At 45.8% G+C, this 24,900-nt stretch overlaps 1 protein-coding gene across 2 annotated transcripts in view; it reads right to left on the reverse strand.

The window, feature by feature from the left end:
* Positions 1 to 294: 294 nt before the first annotated feature.
* Positions 295 to 24,900, reverse strand: part of RAPGEF3 (Rap guanine nucleotide exchange factor 3) — a 63,041-nt gene continuing 38,435 nt past the window's right edge. Inside the window, exons 13-28 of one of the 2 annotated variants that reach the window (XM_055003725.1) lie at positions 23,225 to 23,303; positions 21,465 to 21,615; positions 19,565 to 19,647; positions 18,357 to 18,399; positions 16,203 to 16,284; positions 12,854 to 13,000; positions 12,090 to 12,187; positions 10,244 to 10,369; positions 9,823 to 9,971; positions 9,002 to 9,092; positions 7,664 to 7,714; positions 6,874 to 6,961; positions 6,162 to 6,226; positions 3,814 to 3,868; positions 2,873 to 2,944; positions 295 to 1,534 (exon numbers count right to left, since the gene is read on the reverse strand). In XM_055003725.1, coding sequence (XP_054859700.1) covers positions 1,416 to 1,534; positions 2,873 to 2,944; positions 3,814 to 3,868; positions 6,162 to 6,226; positions 6,874 to 6,961; positions 7,664 to 7,714; positions 9,002 to 9,092; positions 9,823 to 9,971; positions 10,244 to 10,369; positions 12,090 to 12,187; positions 12,854 to 13,000; positions 16,203 to 16,284; positions 18,357 to 18,399; positions 19,565 to 19,647; positions 21,465 to 21,615; positions 23,225 to 23,303 — 1,499 coding nt within the window. In that variant the 3' untranslated portion in view covers positions 295 to 1,415. Of the gene's footprint in view, positions 1,535 to 2,872; positions 2,945 to 3,813; positions 3,869 to 6,161; positions 6,227 to 6,873; positions 6,962 to 7,663; positions 7,715 to 9,001; positions 9,093 to 9,822; positions 10,005 to 10,243; positions 10,370 to 12,089; positions 12,188 to 12,853; positions 13,001 to 16,202; positions 16,285 to 18,356; positions 18,400 to 19,564; positions 19,648 to 21,464; positions 21,616 to 23,224; positions 23,304 to 24,900 lie in introns of both variants that reach the window. The other variant, XM_055003724.1, reaches the window with a different exon arrangement.

Raw genomic sequence — 24,900 nt, forward strand, 5'->3', positions numbered from 1 at the left:
CTCCGCCAGTTCAGACCCCATCAACTTGTATTTATATTTTGGATTTTTGGTTCCAATGTGCATTACTTTGCACTTGGCTACATTGAACCTCATTTGCCACATGGATGCCCACTCTTCTAGCCTTGACAGATCCCTTTGGAGTGCCTCACAATCCTCTCTGGCTTTCACCACCCTGAACAATTTCGTGTCATCTGCAAATTTAGCCACTTCACTGCTTAATCCCAATTCCAAATCATTAATAAACAAGTTAAAAACTACTGCAACATCAACTACTGCAAATCACAGCTCCTCCACCCTATGTTTGTCTCGTTCTGCCTTCTGACCCCATGACTTGGGTGGCAGAAGGAGAGACACAGGCAGGAAACGGATCGGCCAGAACGGCATTCAGTCCTCGTCATGGTTGCACACCTACCTGCAGTTGTGCCAGAAGCAGTCCACAAACCAAGCTACCACCTCTGGGTGCACTTGCTGTTTTTTGCAATGGCAAGAGACACATGGCCGATGAGTTCTATCACCCGTTGCAAAGCTGCAAGAAATACTAGGTGGATTTCTTTGGAAGTGCTACCATTTGTGAAAATTAGTACAGTTATGGGATACCACATTATCAATTGCAGGTGTTAATAGATAGACAACAGCCTGGGTAATTCAGTTCTCTTGGAGAGAATGGATTTTTGCTACATTTCTCTACACATGTCCTAAAAACAGCCCTGAAATCGAGAGAGATCAACTGCTGGGCATAATTTTGGTGTGGTTCATCTTCCCAATTTAAACCATGCTGAGGCCATGAGCAATGTCAAATTTAAGAGGCCCACAGTATTACCTCCCAAATGTGTGTTGTCCTAACATTGAAACGTAGTAAGTGTTTTGCATTTAGAGGTCCTTCATAATCCAAGGCCCTAAATCGCATCTTACTTAGCTTAGGCATAAATCCAGGTCTGGAAAGATCAGAGATGAGAGATGTCGTAGTCAAGAAGTGGCATTTCAAGAGACATAAGAAAGTCACACGCGTCTTAGAAATCCACATTTCTCTTGAACACTGATTAGTAATAACAGGAGCTTTCGCTCCTCTCACCATAAGGCAGCCAAATGAGTTCTACAAAGCAGTTCCACAAACAAGCCAGAAATTCTGTAGTCTACAGAAAGAATCGTAGTAGCAGGCAGCAGGCATATCTTTCCTCCTGCCAGGAGGACACAGCTGGTATCAACTGTCCTGGTTCCCAGGTGGGGTTCATGGGTGCCCCAAACGGAATGGGGAACTCTCTTCCCATCTGCTCAGCGTCCCACATTTCCCAGTTTTGAAAGCAGGGCTAACCCTCTGGAGAAGGTAGCCCTTCACAGAGGTTCTTGCCCCAGGTCAGGCAGCACGCACATCTTGTGTCCTAGCTTGTGTCCTAGCTTGTGTCGTTCCTGCAACATCAGGATTCGAGATCTCGCGAGAGCCTTAGAAGTTTTTTCTGGCTGTCAATCACCTTCAGATGTTGGATGTAGGCCCAGGTAGCAGCTGGGCTCCGGGTGCTGAGGGACTGCTCTGAACCTGAAATAAAAAGAGCCCGATATCACGAAAGATATCTTTTAAGTTTCACGATAAATTCCACAAAAACGAAAAACGGAATTATAATTTACTGTCTTGCATAGTATATCACCTCTGAACCTGTTTTTTCCACATAGCTGTTGCAGTTAGTAGTTAGTGGTACACCAAATAGTCTAATAAATGTGTCTATTGTTATTGTTATTGTTGTTGTTGTTGTTTCACACAACACAATCAATAATAAAGATCACATGTTATCATTGATTGGCCTTGCTCAGCTGATACAAGTTTCCACCAGAGACCTAAGTATCAGCCAGGTATCAGTGTAAAATGTACGCTGTTCCAAGTAACACAGTCTTTTGCAGTTCTTCAGGTGTTATTTCAGAAAGCTGCAGTTTTTCCATATGAATTACAAAGTTTTTCAAGATGGTTCTCTTTTTTCGACTCTGGCATCCCCCGGCATTGCAATGTCAATTATCCAGACCTTTCGATTTTTTCCCACAACTGTTATGTCTGGTGTATTGTGTTCAAGGTTCATTATGATGATGATGATGATGAATTTATCATAGAATTTTTGAGATGCATGTCTGAGGTAGCAAGCTAGCCATTCAACTTGCCAAATACAAATGGCAACTCTTATAAGAAAACAAATAATGTCACATGGAAATAAAAATCTTCCCATGATGGCTATATCATCTAGATTATACCTCAGGGTGGCTTATCGTTTTTTGTGGAAGCAAAAATTAATTATGGATTGTATTAAATACTTGATTTCTGTCTGTCCTGAAACTTCTGCCAGCCAATTTTATTGGGCAATAGTTTATTGCATTGCCGATTCCTTCTCACCACAGCCCCCCTAGACTGCCTCAGAGATAGAGATGGGCACGAAGCTAAATACGAACCAAAGTTCGGCACAAGCCTGGCTGGTTCATGGTTCGTGAACCGGCAATTCGTCAGAGCCCATTTCTGATGAACCACCACAAACATTAGGCTGGTTTGTTTGGTTCGTTTTTTTGGTTCGTCACTGCAGACAGCCTGGCACCAATCAATCAGTTCCCTAGGCAGCAGGGGATGGACTTCCTGCAGACCTTCTGCTGACCCAGAAGTGATGATTCGCTGACCTGGATGTGACGTTTTCACGAACCAAATGAACCGGTTTGCAAACTGGGGCAGGTTCGTGAAAGTTCGTGAAATGCGACGAACCACGAATTGCATGGTTCGGTTTTTTTCCAGTTTATGCCCATCTCTACTCAGAAATCTCCTTTATGGTTGGAAGCTGCATAAATAAATAAAACAATCAATCCCACATGCTTTATAAGAGTAAGAGGTTTTTCATGTGCTTACAAGTAGAGGCACGCATTGCCCGAGCTTCTTCTAGGAGGTGTTGAGGACGACTCCGCAAGGGGGACAATGGAACTGTAAAAGCAGGAAGAAAAATGCAGAGGCTTGCATTTGAAGAGTTGATATTTCCTTACCCGCATTTTTTAAAAAAACCCAATTTTTGTTACCCTCACAGTAATTCTTTCAGTGCCTCTCTGCGCTATCACTTTCCATCACTATTACCAATGGCTTAGCCCCTCTAACCATTCACAGAAATACTGCATGCTTCTCCATTCTTGTTCTCTCTCCTTTCATTCCGTACACCCCAAAATCTTAAAATAAACTAGCAAAGAGTCCAGTTGCACCTTTAACCAACTTTATTGTAGCATAAGCTTTCAAGAACCACAGCTCTCTTCGTCTGACAAAGAGAGCTGTGGTTCTCGAAAGCTTATGCTACAATAAAGTTTGTTAGTCTTAAAGGTGCTTCTGGACTCTTTACTATTTTGCAACTACAGACTAACACGGCTAACTCCTCTAGATTTAAAATGAACTGTATCACAATAAGCCCTACGTAATATATTTCTAACAAACTAGGCAAGCCTTCGGAAGGAAGTGAGCTGTCTATCATATTTTCATTCCACTTCTCCAGGGAGCTTAGAAAACCATACATAGTTCTTGCCTTCACCATTTTATCCTCAACACAGGCTGAGGGAATACAACTGGACCAAGGGCCACCCTGTGAGCTTCATGGGTGTATGTGGATTTGAACCCAAACACCCTTACATCACACCCTCCAGGCATTTTGAAAAACAGTCAGTGCAAGAGAAGCAGACAGGGATATTGGTTCTTCGTGGAAGAGCAAGCCATTCTACATGAAGGTCTTGCTGTGGTCACTGTCTTTGATATATGTAGCTACTACTCTATCTCTACCGATACTTCTTCCCCGACAACTTTCCCACACTCACGGTTGGGGTGGCTTCGGCAGCAGTGCACGAGACGAACAGCCTTGGCCATCATGCGCTGGATGGAGAAAACATTGGGTTATATTGACATTTCCCCCCCCCAGTCCATTTGTGCTCAAAAAGACCAACAGACCAGGATACGAAACAAAGGCTATTGGACACGGAATGCCAGCTTGACTTAGGGAAGGTCCCTACTTTTTTTTCCCTATAAACACCAGATATATAGTCAAGCTGGCTGCCTATCTGTCTTTCTTGGAGGTGCATAGTCACAGGAGGGCCCTTACACTTGCAAGATGCGCTGCACTCCCCTTTGCTGTGTTAGATGGGCGGTTTAACAGAACTCCCTATGAGAAAAGGCTGTGCCCCTGCAATGAAGGACAAATTGAGACTCTAGATCACGTTCTTCTATGCTGTCCCTTCTATCAAGGTGCTCGCATCAAGCTCATTACTCCTTTGATCAGTAGCATTCCTGGAAGAACGAGCTTGGAATATGCTAGGCTACTTCTAGAAGAAGGAAATCCGACAACTACAGCGTCAGTCGCAAAAATTTGAGCAGGTGTTTTATTAGAGAGCTTTGTTAATTGATTGTGATTTTATCTTGTATATTTTATCTTCTGTTGTGACCTGCCCTGAGCCAGCTTGCGGGGAGGGTGGGATACACAATAACAATAACAATAACAATAACAATAACAATAACAATAACAATAACAATAACAATAACAATAACAATAACAATAACAATAACAATAACAATAACAATAACAATAACAATAACAATAACAATAACAATTTTGTGCAACAGCCTATAAAATCCATCAAATGTTCTCATTATCGGGGTTTATGTAAATACCACCCTTTTATATTACTGTTTTAATTAACTATTTTAATTTTGTGTTGTTTTTACTAATAATTTTAACCCTGTAATTTTGTGGTATTCCCTATATGCTGGTCTTTGACCGTATAATAAATATGAATTTGACCAACAGACTCTTCCCGTCCTCCTGGGAGCTCAAGTCAGCATGCGAATCAGAAACGAACACACCTCATTGGTTCCAATATCTTCAGATTAACGGTTACCTTACAAGGAAGTGTTGTTATTGGGAACTTGTAATTAAATTACACACCTTCTGAGTTACTAATTATAAATGGGAATTTTAAAAAAGGTTGCTATATAAGATCTAGAAAATGCTGTAGCTCTCTGAAGATAGTTTTAGTAATGGATTCACGTGGGGAAAATGCTCAGAGTTTCAATTTCTGAAAGCGTGGTTTAATATTTTGTATTAATTTAAGGGGAAATCATTATGAACTGATTTATGGAGCATATGGCACAGATCATATGTGCCATATACTGTCGATTAGAAAGTTGATTTTTTCATAAATAGTGTAGGTGTCCAAAAATACAAGTTCTGGCCATGCCGTGCGATATGTGTGGGGGGGGGGGGGCGGGGGGGAAGTAACTGTGCATTTCCTGCTTTATGCAGGGGGTTGGACTAGATGACCCTAGAGGTCCCTTCCAACCCTATGATGGTTTTTTTTATTTAAAAAATTATGTAGATGAAAAAACGATGCATCATATACTTCCTACATTAATTATATGGCTGAGGGCCAAGCTACACATGACAAATGACACTTGAATGGCAAGTGGATTGAGTGGAGGGCAAATGAACAGGGAGAAATACACTTGCAGTTCAAGTGTCATTCATCATGTGTAGCTTGGCCCTCAGTGTTTTTAATAAGGAATGTTACCTCAAGTATTTGTTGTGCTAGTCAACAGTTTATTAACTGCTAGTAAACCGATAATAGTGACAACCTAGCATCATTTATTAAGAATTGGCTAGTGATAAACATGGAAAACAGCCAAGATCATCAAGTTCATAGACCATGAGTTTCTTAGAAATATGGTGATGCATTTTATATTATCTGATAGCCATTATGCATTCTATGAATGAATATTATGATTTGAACAGTTATTATGGTGCACATTGGCTTGATATAAACATATGGGGTTGCATCCAACAGCTGTTTACCACTGTCAGAAGGGTATTTGCATCAGAGGAGGAGAGGAGGTGATTTTTGCCAATTCTCACTGCTGGCCAGCATTTGACATCCCATGCCATTTGAGATGGTCCCTTGATTCCTAGAGGCAGAATTTCAGGGGGCTAAAGTGTGTGTTGGGGGGAGTGGAGGCAGGAGAATTCTGTTCCATAGATGTTGGTCTGCTCATAGCATCTAGCTCATTACAAATTTGTGTGTGTGGTGTGTGTAGCACCTTGAGTGGATATGGGCTGTTGTTGCCAACAGATTGGCGCATGAGGGCTATCCTCTTTCCCATGTTGTCTCTCACCACTTACCAGCTTTTCAAAGTTGACAAGGTTCTCCACCAACGTGCGATTTCCCTCATGGATGAAGGTCATGTCTGAAAGGTGAAGGTGAACTCTGAGCTTTCCCATCAGTCATGATAGACCACCAGAGTAGTCCAGCAGACAGCCAGTTTGGTGTAGTGGTTAAGAGTGGCAGGACTCTAATCTGGAGAGGCAGGTTTGATTCCCCACTCCTCCACTTGAAGCCAGCTGGGTGACCTTGGGCTAGTCACAGCTTCTAGGACCTCTCTCAGCCACCTCACAGGGTGTTTTGTTGTGGGGATAATAATAACACACTTTGTAAACCCCTCTGAGTGGGTGTTAAGTCACCCCGAACGGCAGTATATAAATCAAATGTTGTTGTTGTTATTATTATTATAAAGAACCAACTTAAGTCAAGGCTCCTGCACGCAAGGAGCACCAGTAATGCTCAGTCTTATGCACAATTACTCTGAGGTAATTTCCACCAAGTTCAATGCAACTTACTCTCATGTAAGTTGCAAAGAATTACAGGTGCATAGGACTGCAGCCTACATTGGGGAAATTTAATGGGGGATATGAGCCTGATTGACCGATTTTGGCTGTTCTTAGGTTCTATTTCTCATCTGTTTTAATTCATATGCATTTTTAAAAAAAATTAGAGCTCTCACAGCAAAAAACCTGATGCCACTGCAATCATTTAATATTAATCATGTTGTGTTACCTTTAAGAAGGAGGGGCATAAAGGGGATGATGGGTGGGGTTAGTTTGGCCATAGCCAGTCTATAGACTCGGTGATTCCAAGACGGGTCCTGAAAAAAAGAAATGAAGCTTGATGCTGGAATGATTGCAATGGAGTGTGCATTACGATCACGCTTCCCTCCGCCAAACTGCCCATTGCTTTTCCAGGAGAGCAAATGTGTTATTTTCACAAACAGCAGGTAAGGTGGTAAAACTCTTGTCTTGACTGTACCATTTCAGACTTGCAAATGAAGGCTTACGTGATGGAACACTTCCCCATGAAAGGAGATCCCTGCACACAGAAAGCTAACATGTTGGGAAAGAACCCTCGTTTGACAGCTAGCTCTCTACCTGAAGGGATATTTTTTTGTGCACACTGAAGTACTCACTTGTCTGCAACATAAGATGGTACAGCCCTGCAAAGTTAGTATTGACTCAGTACACTTTTGAGATCTCTAGCTGTGCCTCTTCCTTTCCATTTCAGACCGGTTTCTAGTCTGGAGCTGAATTTTGTAAACTGCATGCATTATGCAAATCAAATATAAATGTATACATGTTGTTGTTTTGCATAATTTTATTCCGTTGCTGCTAGTGACGAAAACAGAGCAAGGAATGATGCAAGTCACCAAAGAGAGCCCTTTACTCTTTAAAATTCTCCTCTGAAGCTGCAATTAGATCTGCATGGGGGAAAGCACAGTTTCAGGTACAGCTCAAGAAAGAAAATAAGACCAGTTCCCAGCACCATCCAAAAGACATTGGAAAATTCTACTCACCAACATGCGTTCTAGGGAGCTGTACAGCTTTCTCGTTTTGTGCGGAAGCTTCTGCAACATGGAAGAGAGTGGAAGGGGCTTGCTCAGAAACTGCTAGCAAGTTAGTGCAGCGTCAGTTCACACATGCCCGTTTGTTACTTGACCATCAAGAGATCGACTTGCATGTGTACAACAGCCCCGGCTCATCAAAATCCAAAGCTTTCGTAATTGCTTGTGACATCTCAGATACAATACTTCCCCTTCATGCTGTTATCATGTTCAGCTGTGAATCATGAAACAACATGAAATGAAAGTGGGGGCAAAAAGATTTTCCATTTACTGAGAACTTCTATTCTTGATGGTTCAAGGATGGCGCAAAATTGGTCTTCCTCTGAGGAGCAATCTCTGCCGGTTCTGTCTTTTTAAACAGCCATCGTGTAGAGAGGTGAAATTGGCAGAGCCTTGGCTCTGTCTTTTTAAACTACACTTCCCAGCTAACATTGCATCTCCTTACACTTGAGTGTCCTCATATAAGAGGTCTTGTGCAGAGAAAGTCTTGCTTTATAGGTGGTTTGGGACTATCAATAGTTATGCTGGGGTGAAATGGCCCTTCAAACACCCCAGTTAGCTGGGTAAAAATTTACAGTGTTTCAAGATATATGTCAGACTTGCACTTTGTGGTTGCTCAGAAGATAAACTAAAACTGCAAAAGGAGGCAGTGAATTATATCTCCCTATTAATGGCTTGGATCCACCAAGGCATTTCCATGAATGGGAGGATTTCCACCTACAGAGTGGGTCTTCCTCTCACCAACTTTATGCTGCAGCCCAAAATAGTGTTTCTGGGATCCCTTAGAACTCCATTTCAGAGGCATGTTGAGCTGCAGCATGAGAGGGGAGGGAAGAAAGTAGCACTTGGTGGGCAGCAGGGCCAGATTGACGGAGGGGGCAGGGGAGTCGCTTGCCCTGGGAGCTGCCAAACCGAGGGTGGCAGAGCAGCTGCTGGCCAGAAGCGCACACTCCCGGCCCTCCCGCAGCAGCGCAGGCTGCAACGCGGCACGGCTGGGAGAGCCGTGGCAGCTGGAATGGTGGGAATGCTCCCGGGGGCATTCTGTGTGATGACGTCATGGAAGTGATGTCATCACACAGTCCTAGGAGCGCGCGCATGGGGACAGCGGTGCCACCGGACTTGGGTTGCTCCAGGTGCTGGCAACCCAATATACGGCTCTGGCGGGCAGAAATCCTTCCATTCATGGGACCGCTATGATGAATCCAAGCTACTGGGTGTGAGGCAAGCCAGCAGCCACTGAGTCCCTGTTTGCTGAATTGCTTCCCCTCCACTCTGCAGCAGGAAACGTACCTCCCAGGTCCTAGAGAGGCGGCTGATGCTGGAGTGGCCCAAGCCAAACATCACTGCAAAGAAGGAGTTCAGGTTCTTCTGGTCCTTCAGGCTGAAACAAAAGTCACAGGAGACACTCAGCCCAAGAACTTAGAGTCTCTCTACACGAGACATTCTACACAGGGATTATGCAAGTAGAAGAACTTACACTTGTTCTCCCATTGTGGATACACATGCACTAAGGAGAGTGCACGTGTATCACTAGAGAGGCAAAGTTCACTTGAATGTAAGACCACACCGAAAGTAAGTCACTTGAGCATCCCCGGGTAAGATGTCTTGTGTAGAGAGACTCTATGTTGGGTTTTTGTCCCAGACATTTCCAAAGACAGGCTTAGGTCCTGTAGCAACCAGAACTATGATCACTCCCAAGAGGACAGGAAAACTGGATCTCTCCCTCCTCCCTCCTCCCTCTCCCCCTCCCCCTCCCCCTCCCCCTCCCCCTCCCCCTCCCCCTCCCCCCTCCCCCTCCCCTTCTCCCTCTCTCCCTCTCTCCCTCCTCCCTCTCCCTCCTCCCTCTCCCTCCTCCCTCTCCCCCTCTCCCCCTCCCTCTCCCCCTCCCCCTCCCCTTCTCCCTCTCTCCCTCCTCCCTCTCCCTCCTCCCTCTCCCCCTCTCCCTCCTCCCTCCTCCCTCTCCCTCCTCCCTCCTCCCTCCTCCCTCCTCCCTCTCCCTCTTCCTCTCCCTCTCCCTCTCCCTCTCCCTCTCCCTCTCCCTCCTCCCTCCCCCTCTCCTTCTTCCCTCCTCCCTCTCCCACACACACCCGTGCCTTACTAAAGAGTCTTACTGTGCAGCCAGTTTAATGAATTTGCGGAGTAGCTGGGCCCTCTTGATAACATCAGGGCAAAGGCAGAGCTCCGTGGTGACCCAAAACTGCAGCTCATTGAAACGACGCAGGAAGCGCTCCAGGTTGGCCGTGGTTGCACTGGGGAACTTCTGTTGCCCAAAAATGCAATAGATCAGCTCCACCTTAAAAAAACAAATATATAACATCCAGGAGAGTCTCCGCTGAACTCACCCTTAAAACTCGCAAGTTCTCCACTCAGCTCCGTCTGAGAACATGCCTAGCCTAGCAGCTAGACATCTCTACTCTGCTCCGCTTTATACAGTGCAGGGCAATAGGCAGAAATCTCTGCTCAGTTCCAACCCCCCCGGGGGTAGATGCCCAGTCCTGTTGCAACAGATCCCAGCCGTGGGTGCCCTCTTACCTGATGGACACTCTTGAAGAGGTTCCAGTCATGCTCGGTCAGCTGGTTAGACAGATCCTTGGAACTGATGAAATCCAGGCTGTCAAAAGAGCCCACAGTGGGGCCAAGCTGCTCGGGGTGAGGGGCCTGCATGAACAAGAACGCTTTTAATGCCTCTATGTGCAGGCGTCATTGTTGCAAGTGCAGGGACTGTGGCTCAGAGCCAAAACGGATGAGATGCTTGACACATGGAGGACACACGTCAATTTCCCGCAAGGTTCCACGGAACGTGTAGTGAGAAAGAATCTCTGCCAGGAAGAAGAAGGAGAGAATCCCTCTTTTCCGTGGCAGAGGTTCTTTCTCTAGGCGTCTCATGTAGTCCACCCGGCTCTCTCACCACTGCCAGCTCCCCTTGGTCCCCGAAAAGCACTCCGCAGCCAGAGGGAGCTGAGCGTGCAGGCAGTGGTGAGAGGGAGCTGATTGCACCGGTGGCAGTCAGAGAGAGCTGGCAGTGGTGATCAGCTTCTTGTCCTTCTCACCTCTGCCAGCATGCTCAGCTCCCTCTGGCTGCCAAGTGCATTTAGGGGAGCAAGTGGGGTGCACTGCTCGGGGGCAGAACCTCCCTGGCAGAAGTTCTTTCTCACTACACTTCCCGTGGAATCTTGCGGGAAACTGACACGTGTCCTCCACACATCCGGTGTCTGTTTTGGCAACTGCTTTGCACACAGAAGGCCCAAGGTTCAATCCCCAGAATCTCCTGGTAAAAGGACTATGTAGGAAGCAATCTTCTGCCCAAGTCCCCGGAGAGCTGCTGCCAGTCAGAGTCACGCTACACAATATGATTTCTAACTAGTTTCTCCAAACCCGTCTCACTGTGCAGCATGACTCCTCTAAATCTGCAAGGGCCTGATTTGCCTCAGGACTGCAGCACAGTGGGAGGGGGAACTTCTGCCTCTGGATTTTCCCAAGTCGAAATGGCCACAGAGGAAATTACCTGCAAGTGCTTGAGATCCCCATTTATGAAAGAACAGCCTTGACTAAAAAATCAGCTGAAATTAGTCCAAAGCCAACTGTTCACAAGACCATTAAAATAAGTCTGTTTCAAGTTCCTCTTCCCAGGGAGTGAGCCCAGGCCCAGGCTAAACCTGCTGAATTCTACTGGCTTAGACGAGAGTAATTCTGCATAGGATTGCATGATTCAGGTCTAGTAGCACCTTAAAGACCAACTGGAAATCTAGGTGGTGGTGGTGGAGAGTGCCCTCAGGTCACAGATGACTTACGGCAACTCATGGTGGGATTTTTGTGGCAAGAGACTAACAGAGGTGGTTTGCCATTGCCTGCCACTGCGACCCTCATCTTTGTTGGAGGTCTCCCATCCAATTACTGACCAAGGCTGACCCTGCTTAGCTTCTGAGATCTGACCAGATCAGGCTCACCTGGGCTATCCAGGTCAAGGCAAAAATTTAGGTATACTCTAGAAATTTAGTTGGTCTTTAACAGACCCAAATCTTGCTATCCACCTGAAACTATCTGCATAGGAGAATAGAAATTAGTCCAGTAACACCTTTAAGACTAACCAACTTTACTGTAGCATAAGCTTTCGAGAACCACAGTTCTCTTCGTCAGATGAATGGACAATTTACCAAGTCCCAAGTATCTGCATAGGATTACATTCTCAGTACACAAGGACACACCTAGAGATGTCCTCTCTGTCTTTTTGCCCTCTCTGCCCCCCTTTGCTACACAGATGCTTATTGCAACGGGATTTGTATAAAGTATATTTCCTGGAACATGGGGTGGAGATAGAAAGTGGCTGGAAATTAACACACTAGGACTTGCATGGATCTGCAAGGGACATCGCACTCACCAAGGTGTGAAGCTCTTGAAGACTGGCAGCAAAAAGCCTCTCGTTCAACCCCAGAGACGTAAACACGCCGATGGACTCCATGGGCAATACCTCTTTATCTGCCAGAGGGAGAGAGGAAGGGGCGAGAGGCATGGTGATGCCCTCAAATGTCACTAGGGGGCAGTATTGCTGTCTTAAAAAGTAAAGGTCCCCTGTGCAAATAGCAATACTCTGTCTGTACAGAACCATTGGTTCTGGTCCAGAAGCTTGGACCAGAATCAATGGCTTGAAATTAAGTCAAAAGAGTTTTCGGCGAAACATTAGCAAGAACTTCCTGACAGAGTGGTCGCTCAATGGAACAGGCTTCCTCGGGAGGTGGTGGGCTCTCCTTCTTTGGAGGTTTTTAAGCAGAGGCTAGATGGCCATCTGATAGCAATGCTGATTCTGTGAACCTGGGCAGATAATGAGAGGGGAGGGCAGGAAAGGTTACATCAGTGCTTAGTTCTCATGGGCCTTCTTACATGCCCAGGGTAACGCCGATTGCCACCTTGGGGTCAAGTGGCAATTTTCCCCAGGCCAGTTTGGCTAGGGATCCTGGAGGTGTTTTGCCATCTTCTGGGCATGGAGCAGGGATCACTGGGTAGTTGGGGAGGTGAATTTCCTGCATTGTGCAGGGGGTTGGACTAGATGACTCTAGAGGTCCCTTCCAACCCTATGATTCTGTGTACACGTTAGAGGTGGAAGTAGTGGTTTGCATGATCCGCACCACCACGTGCCTCACTCACCCCCTGCTGAATTGACCTTGACTAGGATCCATTCTTTGCTCCAGCCGTGATTGTCTGCCAGCGATGCAAGCAGCTCCTGCGCTGGAGCATTCACCTGGAGCACGGTGGTGAGGCAGGAATGGTCTGGCCTATATATGTCATATGCAACTGCAGGAAAAGGAGAAGCGGGACAACGAAGGAAAGAACATGAACAAAGGAGCTGCAGCAACGGAACTCAGAAAGCCGGAGAAGGTTCTTGATTTTTTAAAAGTAGCGTTTCAAAAGATCAATACAATCCAGTAATTAAAATGAATCAAGGAGATTCATTTGTCCATCATGAATCTCAAGCTCTGGCAGGCCAAGAGGATGCGGACTTAAGGTCGCCCCGCAGCTTCTCTAGCCCTTTTCGTGCAAAGCACGAGTGAAATAAATGCATGAAGACCTGTCAGACATTCAGGTTGGACCCTGCCCTGGAACAGTCCCATCTGCCCACGAGTTTCTGTAAGTACAAGCAACAAGTTTTCATTTCTGCTCAGTGTTGCTGGTTACATCAATTAAAAGGCTAAAGGCCATTTGATGCAGATATCACAGTACTGCTGCCCAATTTGGAAGAGCGATGTGATAATTCCTGCCCCCTTCCGGCAACTGGCAGAAGACGTGCCTTTGAGGGTGTGCCTGCCGTCAATATCACAATGTCAACGGTGATATGTTGACGTTGCCAGCAATACCCTGACATCACTCGCCCGTGTGCACCCCAAAATTACATCAGAGCATTGCCAGGGAAACGCTGCCACTGCTCAGAATGGAATTACTTTAGAGTCGCTGGGAAATGCCAAGCCATCCCTTGTCACTTCCAGTATGAACTGGAACTGATGCTGGCACAGCTGGCCTTTCTCCCTGCCCCCCAATCCCCCCACCCAGATTCAAAGGAAATTACTGGAAACTCTCCCACCAGGCATCCCTAATGATGAGTCCAAAAAAAGGCGGGGGGAGGTCTCCAATGTACAAGGCACAAGAACACACGAGCCAAGGAGGCCAAAAACTCGTATCAAAACTATGTCATATTTACGTTACGCTAATTAGCTCATCAGACAAAATATGCACTGTCCATACAGTATGTCATTCAATATGCAAATATAGAGTCCAATCCACCAAGCAACTTATTTGTGCAGGTAAAGTCCAGGTAATGTCCTTTCTTGCTCTCTTTGCTCTTGCAGGCAAGGAACCATCCTAAATAGAAGGATGCTAAGGGCAGTCCACAATGTTCCCAATGTTGTTACCCTGGGGTACTATCAAGGCTGGTGCACCCGTTGCCAACTTCTCGCCAGGAGTTCCCTTGGGAGCGGCTCGGCTCGGCCTTCTATTTAGGATGGCTCGGCTCGGCCTTCTATTTAGGATGGCTCGGCTCGGCCTTCTATTTAGGATAGTTCGGCTCGGCCTTCTATTTAGGATGGTTCGGCTCAGGCTTCTATTTAGGATGGCTCGGCTCAGCCTTCTATTTAGGATGGCTCGGCTTGGCCTTCTATTTAGGATGGCTCGGCTCAGCCTTCTATTTAGGATGGCTCGGCTCAGGCTTCTATTTAGGATGGCTCGGCTCAGCCTTCTATTGAGGATGGCTCGGCTCAGCCTTCTATTTAGGATGGCTCGGCTCGGCCTTCTATTTAGGATGGTTCCTTGCCTGCAAGAGCAAAGAGAGCAAGAAAGGACATTACCTGCACAAAAGAGTTGCTTGGTGGATTGGACTTTACATTTGTATACTGAATCCCTAATGATGATGAGACACAGAAGGAAGTCATTACCTGGGAAGGGGGCGGCCACTGCTGAAATGTACCTTGCACTATGTTCTACGCAAGCGGAAATGCGAGATGGAATACATTCAAGTTGTGCTACTAGCAAAGATTCTGTGCTTCTGCAAGAGCTTGTATGTGAGCAGAAGTGTTCCACGGGATCAAATCCTATACAATCTGTTGTGACATAATGTCTACAGGGTACAAATGTCAGATTTTCCTCAAGGGGTGGGGGCTTACTTCTGCACATGGGATCATGCTGCAAGATTAGGCCAAATACAGCACTCACTTTGGGCACTGTATTTTTTTTTAAAGAAACATGCAATCTGAGCCAACCAAATGGACATGAATTTCTGCATGCACAAGATTCCCACACCACAGGGATGCCTGAAAGATTAACTAAGGCAGTGCTCTTTTGCACAGGAAAGGAGTGGCCCATTAGAAAAGTGTCCAGCTGCTTCCCAGCATGCAGCACCCAGCTGGATCGCTACATCTTCTCTCTGAACTTGGTGGATTTCCCCACCCCGCCAAATTAGCATTGCAAACAAAAGTCAAAACAACTGCATCACTTAGGAACATATTTGGGAATTTAGAATTAACAGAGCCCATGTGTGTTTTTACATTCACTTGAATGACTGTGCAGAAGAAGATGCTGCATGGCCAAAGATTTGTATTTTGTCCTGGGATTTCCCTTCCTTCTGACATAGGGCTCCATCAAAAGAAGAACCCCACAGGAAAAGCTGCATCTGGACCCATTTTCCAAAGGCCAGTCTTTCCCAGTAGTGGCTCCCACTACCAGCCTCCTGCAGGGGAGGTGAAATTGTCAGAGCCTTCAGGGAGATGAAGATGAAATTAACAAACCCTCTGAGGAGCGATCTCCGCAGGCTCTATCTTTTAAAACTACGCTTCCTGGCTAAAATGGTGTTTCCCTACTCTTGAGCGTCCTCGTGTAAGATGTTTCATGTATTTTTAAAATTTCTTTCTTTCTTTCTTTCTTTCTTTCTTTCTTTCTTTCTTTCTTTCTTTCTTTCTTTCTTTCTTTCTTTCTTTCTTTCTTTCTTTCTTTCTTTCTTTGTTTATAGTCCACCTTTCTATTTAGACTCAAGGCAGATTACACAGTGTGAGTTTAGTGCAATTAGTATCAAGGTCATTTCCGTATAGTGTCAAGCACATTTCCATAAACAATGGCATAAGGTAAATAAATACAAGCAAGGATCCAATACAGAGTTGAAGAAATGCTGAGATCGAATATAATAAATTCTAGGACTGACATTAGGCACCATGGAGCACAGGTAGCACATTGGAGTATATATTTAAAGCAACAGATAATATGTAAGGCAACATAGTGGTGAAGCCTACGGTCCCTAACTCATTAGCGAAGCATCTGAGACCCCCTCCCTAAATAGAGCCCTGCTATCTGAGCAGCTGCAGTAGCCAGTCAGCCAAATCCTTGAAAACCTCTTGGACGAAACGGTGAAGAGCAATCTGTGGTTTGTGAGCATTTCAGAGACTCATCCTGAGTGCAGAATGCAAAGCAAGTGGTAGAAGGTTCAACCTATAAAAGGGTAAACAAAGGCACTTACTTTTGTCCTGAGCCCGGATGGTGTAGTTGCTGTTCAGAAATGGTTCCTCCTGGCTGGAAAACCAGTCCACAGCATTTCGCACCTGGGGAACGAGAGACAGGCGCAAATGCATCATATTCTCTTTCTGATGCTGCTTCAACTAAAGGACAGAAAGGAAGGCTCAAATACACAATATGCTTGGCACCTGTTGGGACCTGGGTGTGTGACCAGACTGACAGTCGGACATAGATTGGAAGAACTCACTTTAAACTTGTTTAATATATTGTTGAATGCTTTCACGGCTGGAGAACGATGGTTGTTGTGGATTTTCCGGACTGTATAGCCGTGGTCTTGGCATTGTAGTTCCTGACGTTTTGCCAGCAGCTGTGACTGGCATCTTCAGAGGTATAGCACCAAAAGACAGAGATCTCTCAGTGTCACAGTGTGAAGAAGATGTTGGCAGGTAATTTATATCTACTCAGGAAGGTGGGTTTGGGCTGAATCAGCACCAGAGAAAAGAAGTCAAAAGCCCCCACATCTCCATTTCCACTGGAAAGTGAGGCAAGAGGGAAACTCTAGCAGTACCAAGTGAATGAGCAGCTTTTGAGGCGAGTTCCTCCAATGTACATACAACTGTGAGTCCAGATATTCTCATGTGTCAGGCGTATCCTGTATTTGAGCCCTGAGTCTAAAACCAACACTGCAATCTGGAAGTGCAAGACAGTTACTGAATGGGCTCCTCCATGCCATCACTTAATTTCACTGTTGCACTGCAAGAGCTAGGAAATTGGTACTGGGTAACAGCATTTAAAGATTCTCTGGAGATTGCTATTAAAAAGAAAAAAAACATGCACATTTCTAGTTCATTAACTTGCGTGCTATGCCTGGAGAAACCTCAAAAGTTAGAACAGTGGCATGCCAACCAGGGTTTCTAGTGATCAGGAGGCAAAGCTTCAGAGCCCCTCTTCTTAATGACTGGAACCGAATGCCTTTTGCAAAGTAAACATATTCATACTGACATTCTTAGAGTGATTCCACACACGTTGGATAATGCGCTTCCAATCCTCTTTATAGATCACTTGGAATGGATTTTTTCGTGCGTGAAACAAAAAATCCACCTCAAACGATTGATAAAGAAGTGCATTGAAAGTGCATTATTCAACATGTGCGGAATCAGCCTTAATCTGACTACTTCATTCTAGTTTCAGAATCCAGGGCTTCTAGAGTACTTGCCTTGGTGATTTCTTCCTTACACTGTGAGTAGTTAAGGGGTTGGGCTGAGAATTAGCACTCTGCTGGTTCAGATCCCACTACTGCCATGAGCCTAGCAGGTGGCCTTGGGTAAGCCATTCATCTCAGCCCCAGCTCCCTAGCTGTAAAGGTAGGTAAAGGCATGCACAGGAGACTTCCTGTGCATGCACAGAGTCATTACTGATCCATGGGGGGACATCACATCATAACGTTTTCTTGGCAGACTTTTTACGGTGTGGTTTGCCACTGCTTTCCCCAGTCATCTACACTTTTATGCCTAGGAAACTGGGTACTCATTTTACCGACCTTGGAAGGACGGAAGGCTGAGGGCCAAGCTACACATGACGAATGACACTTGAACAGCAAGTGTATTTCTCCCTGTTCACTTGCCCTCCACTCAATCCACTTGCCAGGCAAGTGTCTTTCGTCATGTGTAGCTTGGCCCTGAGTCAACCTTGAGCTTCCACTGGGATCGAACTCAGGTCATGAGCAGAGCTTGGGCTGCAGTACTGCATCTTACCACTCTGCGCCACGGGGCTCCCTAGCTGTATTATGGGGATAATAACACTGAGTTAGGGATGTGGTGGGTTCCCCCTCGTTGGAAGTCTTTAAGAGCGGCTGGACAAATACATGTTGAGAATGCTTTAGGCTGTTCCTGCATTGGGCAGTGGGTTAGACTAGATGGTCTGTAAGGCCCCTTCCAACTCTATGATTCTATGGCAACTGCTCTGAGTGGAGCACTAATATGTCAGCATAGTTATTATGGTTAAAAACATCCCAAATGGGGGCCAACTTTTAGAAATGAACAGATTTGAGGAAAATTAAGCACATTTGTTCACTGTGCATAATTCATTATAGCCTACACAGCTTTGGGAAGAGGAACTTGATAATTGTAGGTCCCTTAGTTAAAAACTGGCAAGTTACCTGGAGTTTTGGAGACATGGTATGGCTGCTGCCGTTTTCTAACCTATCCAGGGAGAGAAAACAGTTGTTAGGGTTCTTCTTTAGATCTTAACTATTTAGACTGTTGGCAGTCACATAGATTCATGTCCGACATCATACAAAATCATGGTTTATTTTTAATGACGGTTGTGATACAAGGATTCCGCTCACAGACCATCAAATAAGTCTTGGTTTGCTTCCATAAGTGTTGATTTCATTGTCTTCTCTATGTAGCCTGGGAGGATAGCAAGAAACCAGAATGAAACCAGGATGTCGGCATTCAGATGTCGCAGAAAACCAGAGTTAAGACTAGCTGCAGTGAACAAACCAGGTTCAGATCCCGGCTTGATTAACTCTAGCCATGTTTATAGTGATTTGGCCTGCATTTAGACAATCACATAACCACAATTAGTTTGTTCAAACCATGTTTGGGTTTTCCGATTTTTGAACTGATCTTATGGTAGGCACATGCATATATTTGGGAAATACATTCTGAAGAAGAACATCCTATACATAAAAGCCGAGCCATATTGGCAATGACTAACCTCTTATGCTGGTGCAGGCACACTGCAGGTGCACCTGGGCCAGGATAAAAGGTCAGTTGTTGGCACGGCAGGCCTCTGAGGGGCTGTGGAGCCAGCAGGGAGGTGCAGCATGAGGGAGCCCCAGCCCCCCTACACGACCTTCCAACCACCTCCGCACTAGCTGCAGGGCCATCGGAGGGCCACGCCTGTGTAGCCCTCCCAAGGCCCTGCTGCTAGAGCCCATTGTATTTATTTTCACAATGGGCTCTGTTGCTAGTTGATAAGAAATAACAGTACTGAAAGAGGCTAGAGAAACGTTAAAACCAATCTTCTGACCTCCCTCCCCTGCCCCGTTCCCTACTGCTGCTTGAAAGGCCAGTGGGTAGAAAATATGACCTTCTCCTTGGCATTGCTATGATTTCCTTGCCATTGTGCTGGGTGACGTCACTTCCTGCGCAAAACCAGAAATGATGTCACTGTGTCCCTATGGCTAATTCATGCATTTCCAATTTCTTAGTAAAAGGTTTGGGAACTCACATGTGTACATCGCTGTGTAACTGGAGGGCATTAAGACACGGAAGCCACCATCTTTGCCTGACCTTCCCACTCCTACCCAAATCCTCCTCCTCCACTCACATACGATCGGAGATAGGGCAGGAGACTCACGTTCGGTTCCTTCGATGATCCTGCAACTGCTCCCTCAGCACGGGACCCAAACGAGTATCCTGGGCTGCACATTCTGAGAGGCTCTGAAAGAGAATGGCCCAATGTGACGGCTTTCCTACAATATCTCCTTAAGGGATGCTGTCAGCTGCCAGACGTGGGAATCAAAGGGTAAGATAGGCACGAACCGAAATACGAACCAAAATTCGTCACAAACCGGGCCAGTTCATGGTTCACAAACCGGCGGTTTGTCAGTGCCCTTTTCTGATGAACCGCTACGAACTTTAGGCCAGTTCGTTTGGTTCGTTTTTCGGTTCATCACTGCAGACAGCCAGGCCTCGATGGACCACTGGGCCTCATCCAGCTGAACTCTTTTTGCGTTCACTCCTTTCATGATTTGTCATTCCACTCCAGTGAACTTCTCCTTTTCTCCTCTGTCCCCATCTCTCCATAGCTCTCCTACCCACTCTTGTTCCTCACCCCATACTGACATTCTAACATTTCCATGGCAACTAGCCATTTTCAGCACCCAGTAATATACTCAAGTTCCACCTGCAAACACACACACACACACACACACACACACACACACACACACACAGAGAGAGAGAGAGAGAGAGAGAGAGAGAGAGAGAGAGAGAGAGAGAGAGAGAGACTTTGATGGTCACTCCTGAACTGGGAACACCATATGCCTTTGTTAGAGTTCAGCCATTCAGATCAGCAGTAATATTTGGGGAAATCCACTCAAAGTCCATAGCTGGGTTCAGTATATTTGCAGTTTATGCCCCCAGGAAGGCCATTTCACAGCCATCTGGAAGGCACACGTAAAACTGTTTTTTCAGCTGGCTTTTTCATTAAGGGCACATTTGAAGTCCAAAATATATGTACTCCTGTTAGAAAACAATCAAGGTAGTATAGCCTTTTTTTGGAAAGAGTGTTTTTACAACGTATGTTTATAGTGTTTTAATCCTGTTACATGGGAAATGGACCCATCGCCAGCTACCGTCGGCAATAAAAAATTTAAAGAAATAAATCTTTAAACCGGCTTCTACTCTGTAGTATATTTCATGCCAGAGAGCCAGTTTGGTGTAGTGGTTAAGAGCGTGGGAGTCTAATCTGGAGAACCGGGTTTGATTCCCCACTCCTCTGCTTGAAGCCAGCTGGGTGACCTTGGGTCAGTCACAGCTCTGTCAGAGCTCTCTCAGCCCCACCCACCTCACAGGATGTTTTATTGTGAGGATAATAATAACATACTTTGTAAACTGCTCTGAGTGGGTGTTAAGTCATCCTGAAGGGCAGTATGTAAATTGAATGTTGTTGTTGTTATGTATGCCTGTTGCACACCTAATGGTTAGGAGCAGAGGGTTGGGTGGGGGGGACAAAGTGCCAAGGGGCTCAAAAAAGCCCTCAACATTCTGATTTCTATTGCTTAGGCTCAGTGGACAAACAAGGTTGCACCCACTTATTTTATTTATCTATTGAAAACATTGATTAGCTTCTATTTTACTATGAAAAAATTCAAGGCTGGTTACAGCATGAACCACGCGATCTGTCCTTTTCAGAACCGTGCCTGAGAGTGAAATAGGAAGCCAATTGGTCTATCTAGCGAGCTGGCATTCAGCAATATTAAAGAGACCATCATAATAGTCCTGCTGTATAGATGTGGTATCCTTCTAATCCAGCATCCGGTTTCACTGGACCATGGACCAATAAGTGAAATCACAAATCAATGAATGGTGAGGCTTTGCTGTACTCAGTGTATTATAACATGTCGCATACTTGTATTTACATATGCTAAGTTATCTACTGATAGTACTGGGAAAGGGATGCAGGAATTGAGCTCCAAGGTCGGGTGGCCCTATTGTCGATCCTTACATTTACACCCTGACTCCCATCCTAATACCTGCAAGAAGGCCAAGGCACTGGATTCGGTCTGCAGCAGGCGTCCGTACAGCATCACCCACTGGTTCACCAGCCAAAGGATCTTCCGCCTTTTGCTCAGGACGTAGGCAGCCTTATCCTGTTCAGTGCCTTCCGAAGGCTCAGCATGGAAAGTGAGTATTAGTTAAGGAGGCACAGAGAGTTGCACGGGAGACACAGAGACAATGGGCAGACCACCAGAGACCAACACTCAAGACACTGTTTTTTCTTATTTTCATTTTCTGCACACGAACAAACACATGAAGCCATCTTATACTGGAGAGCCAGTTGGGTGTAGTGGTTAAGAGCGGCAGGACTCTAATCTGGAGAGCCGGGCTTGATTCCCAACTCCTCTGCTTGAAGCCAGCTGGGTGACCTTCGGTCAGTCACTTAAGAGCAGCAGGACTCTAATCTGGAGAGCCCGGCTTGATTCCCAACTCCTCTGCTTGAAGCCAGCTGGGTGACCTTCGGTCAGTCACTTAAGAGCAGCAGGACTCTAATCTGGAGAGCCAGGCTTGATTCCCAACTCCTCTGCTTGAAGCCAGCTGGGTGACCTTGGGTCTGTTGTGGGGAGAGGAAGGGAAGGTGATTGTAAGCTGTTCCGAGACTCCTTCAGGTACTGAAGGGCGGAGTATAAAACCAACACTTCTTCTTCTTTATACTGAAACAGACAATCAGTCTGCTCCAAGGCCTTGGGTAAAGATCTTTCACATCATCTATTACCTGATCCTTTTAGCTAGAGATGCCAGAATTGAACCTAAAACCTTTAGTATGCCAAGCAGATGCTCAACCTTTGAGTCACAGCCCTTGTCCATAAAGATGATCAGAGGTGGTTTGCCATTGCCTTTCTCTACATAGCAAGCCAAGTCTTCCATCCAGGTACTGACCATGGCCAACCCTGCTTAGCTTCCAAGGGCTGACAAGCCAGAAGCAAATTCAAATTACATAGATCTCCAACAATGCCAATAATTCATTGGAATGAGAAAATTGCAGTGTGAGGGTCTTTGGAGAACAAAAAACCAGTCATACTTGTTGAAAAGTTCCTGGGAAATTAGCTTATTAAAATTTATATTCATGCTATTAGGCCAATACCATTTCCCCCCCCCCCCCCAAATCAGGGATGTATGCGGAGGGCACGCATACATACTTGAGAGATTTCTATAGCATAAGCCCTGACCTGGGTAGCCCAGAATAGCCTGATGTCATCAGATCTCAGAAGCTAAGCAGGGCTGGCCTTGGTTAGTAATTGGATGGGAGACCTCCAATGAAGACCAGGGTTGCAGAGGCAGGCAATGGCAAACCACCTCTTGATAGTCTCTTGCCATCAAAACCCCACTAGGGGTTGCCATAAGTCAACTATGACTTGAAAGCAGGATTTCATTCATTCAGGATTTGAGAACAGTGCCTAGGGAGGGCGAAGCTGGGGAGGGGAGGAAGTTCAGCAGGGATGTGATGTCACAGAGTCTGCCCTCCAGAGCTGCCATTTTCTTCAGAGGAACAGATCTCAAGATCAGCTGTGATTCTGGAAGAACTCCAGGCTCCACCTGGAGGCCAGTAACTCTAAATCTCTGGCGAAATCGGGCCCCTGAAGAACGCTGCCTCCCCTTGCTATTCACCAATTCACAGACAAAAGGAGTTGGGGTGTGTGTGTTCTAATGGCAATTCCTAGCAGTCCACTAAAACAAGCGGCTCCAGTAACACTTTCTAATGCTCTCAGGCCAGAATCCAAGCATTGAAGGATATTGTTCGAGCAGAACTCTGCACAGCTGCGGCGTAGGCATGAACACGTTGTGTGTCAAGAGAAAATCTCCAAGGAAGGTGTCTGCAAAGCAAACAGAGATGTCATCGGGAAACATAAATTCCAGCTTAGGATACATGGGCCGTTTCCACAGGGCTTACCTTATTCTGCAAAATAGCGAAATCTTGCGCGAAATTTCGGGAGAAGACGTTGTTATCATGCAAGAAGATGCGATAACAGCGTCTTCTTGCAAGATTTCACACGAGATTTCGCTATTTTGCAGAATAAGGTAAGCCCTGTGGAAACGGCCATGCATGTTTCCAATCACACAGTTTGAAAGACTTAAAGGAACTTGAGTTCTTGGAAGATGGGGCAGCTCCAACCCCCTGCCCACAGCAGACCCTCATGCTGTCCTTGAGGGTCTGCTGACTGCCATGAACAAAATTTCCAGGGGGACTCCATGGACCGCAGTGGGAAAATCCCACTCTGTAAAGTCCACAGGTAGTTGGATACTCCTAATCTACTACCAGCATACATGGGAGCTCTGAATTCACACTTTTGACACCTGAACTTCGAGTGTACAGCAGGGCATGCACACTGCATACAATATTTCTGGCTGTCTCCATCCATTTTATAGGAAAAGGCAGCCACAACAGCACATGCGGAGCTCCTGCCCCTCCACCACCAATGGATATGCATGCGGAAATGCCATCTCCACCTAACTAAATGGGACATGGAAGTTCAGCAGAGTCCCAGCATGCACTAAAAAAAAATGTATTTTTCAAATTTTATTCAGAATTTCTGAATATATTTGACTCCAGTATTCCCTAAAGGGGAATCTTTCCAGCGGTGGGTTGGAGGGGGCATTTTTCAAGGAAATTACACCAAAAATTTCAAGGAACCTACTCTTGCCTGCCCACTAAAGACACTCCAAGTTTCAAGTCAATTGGGTCAAGGGGTTCAGTTCTGTGGGCCCATGAGAAGGTGCTCACAGCGGCTCTATGTTATTATGGGGATATCCAGTGCTTTCTCCAGGACAAAGAGAATAAGAGCCTTAGCCAAACACACAAGAGCCTTAAAAGAGCCTTAGCCAAATACACAAGAGCCTTTAAAGAGCCTTAGCCAAACACACAAGAGCAACCACACTGGCTAAACCTCTCAATGCAAACAGAACCAACAAAGCCCAACAGAACCAACATCAAACCAGCGAATCCCAACAGAACCAATACCAAACCAGAGAATCCCAGCAGAACCGAATTGAAGCAAAGGACACTGTTACAAGCCCAACAGAACCAATGTTGCTCATAGATGCCAGGCAGAATCGAGGGCCAATGAAAGCCCAATAGAACCAATATCAAATCAAAGAGTCCCAGCATCCAAACTAGCGAGCCAGTAGTGCCAAGGCAGCAGCCAGGCCTGGCAATGGCATATGGCAAGCAGGCAACACCGGCCCAGGCATAGACAAACAGTAATGCTGCCTCCCTCTCCCCCCTCCTCCTATAACCTGGAAAACTTGCAAAGGGGGGAAACAAGCTGCTGCAACCTTTAAAATGCAATTCCCTGAATGTATCTGCATAATTCAGGAATGTAAATATTGGTTTATCTAAATAAGACAGATCTATCTGGATATACCAAAATAACATCAAAACAGGTATTTTGAGGGTATATTTTTAAATGAGAT

This window comes from Eublepharis macularius, chromosome 19 (assembly GCF_028583425.1).
Source record: "Eublepharis macularius isolate TG4126 chromosome 19, MPM_Emac_v1.0, whole genome shotgun sequence".
In the NCBI taxonomy this organism is placed as follows: domain Eukaryota; kingdom Metazoa; phylum Chordata; class Lepidosauria; order Squamata; family Eublepharidae; genus Eublepharis; species Eublepharis macularius.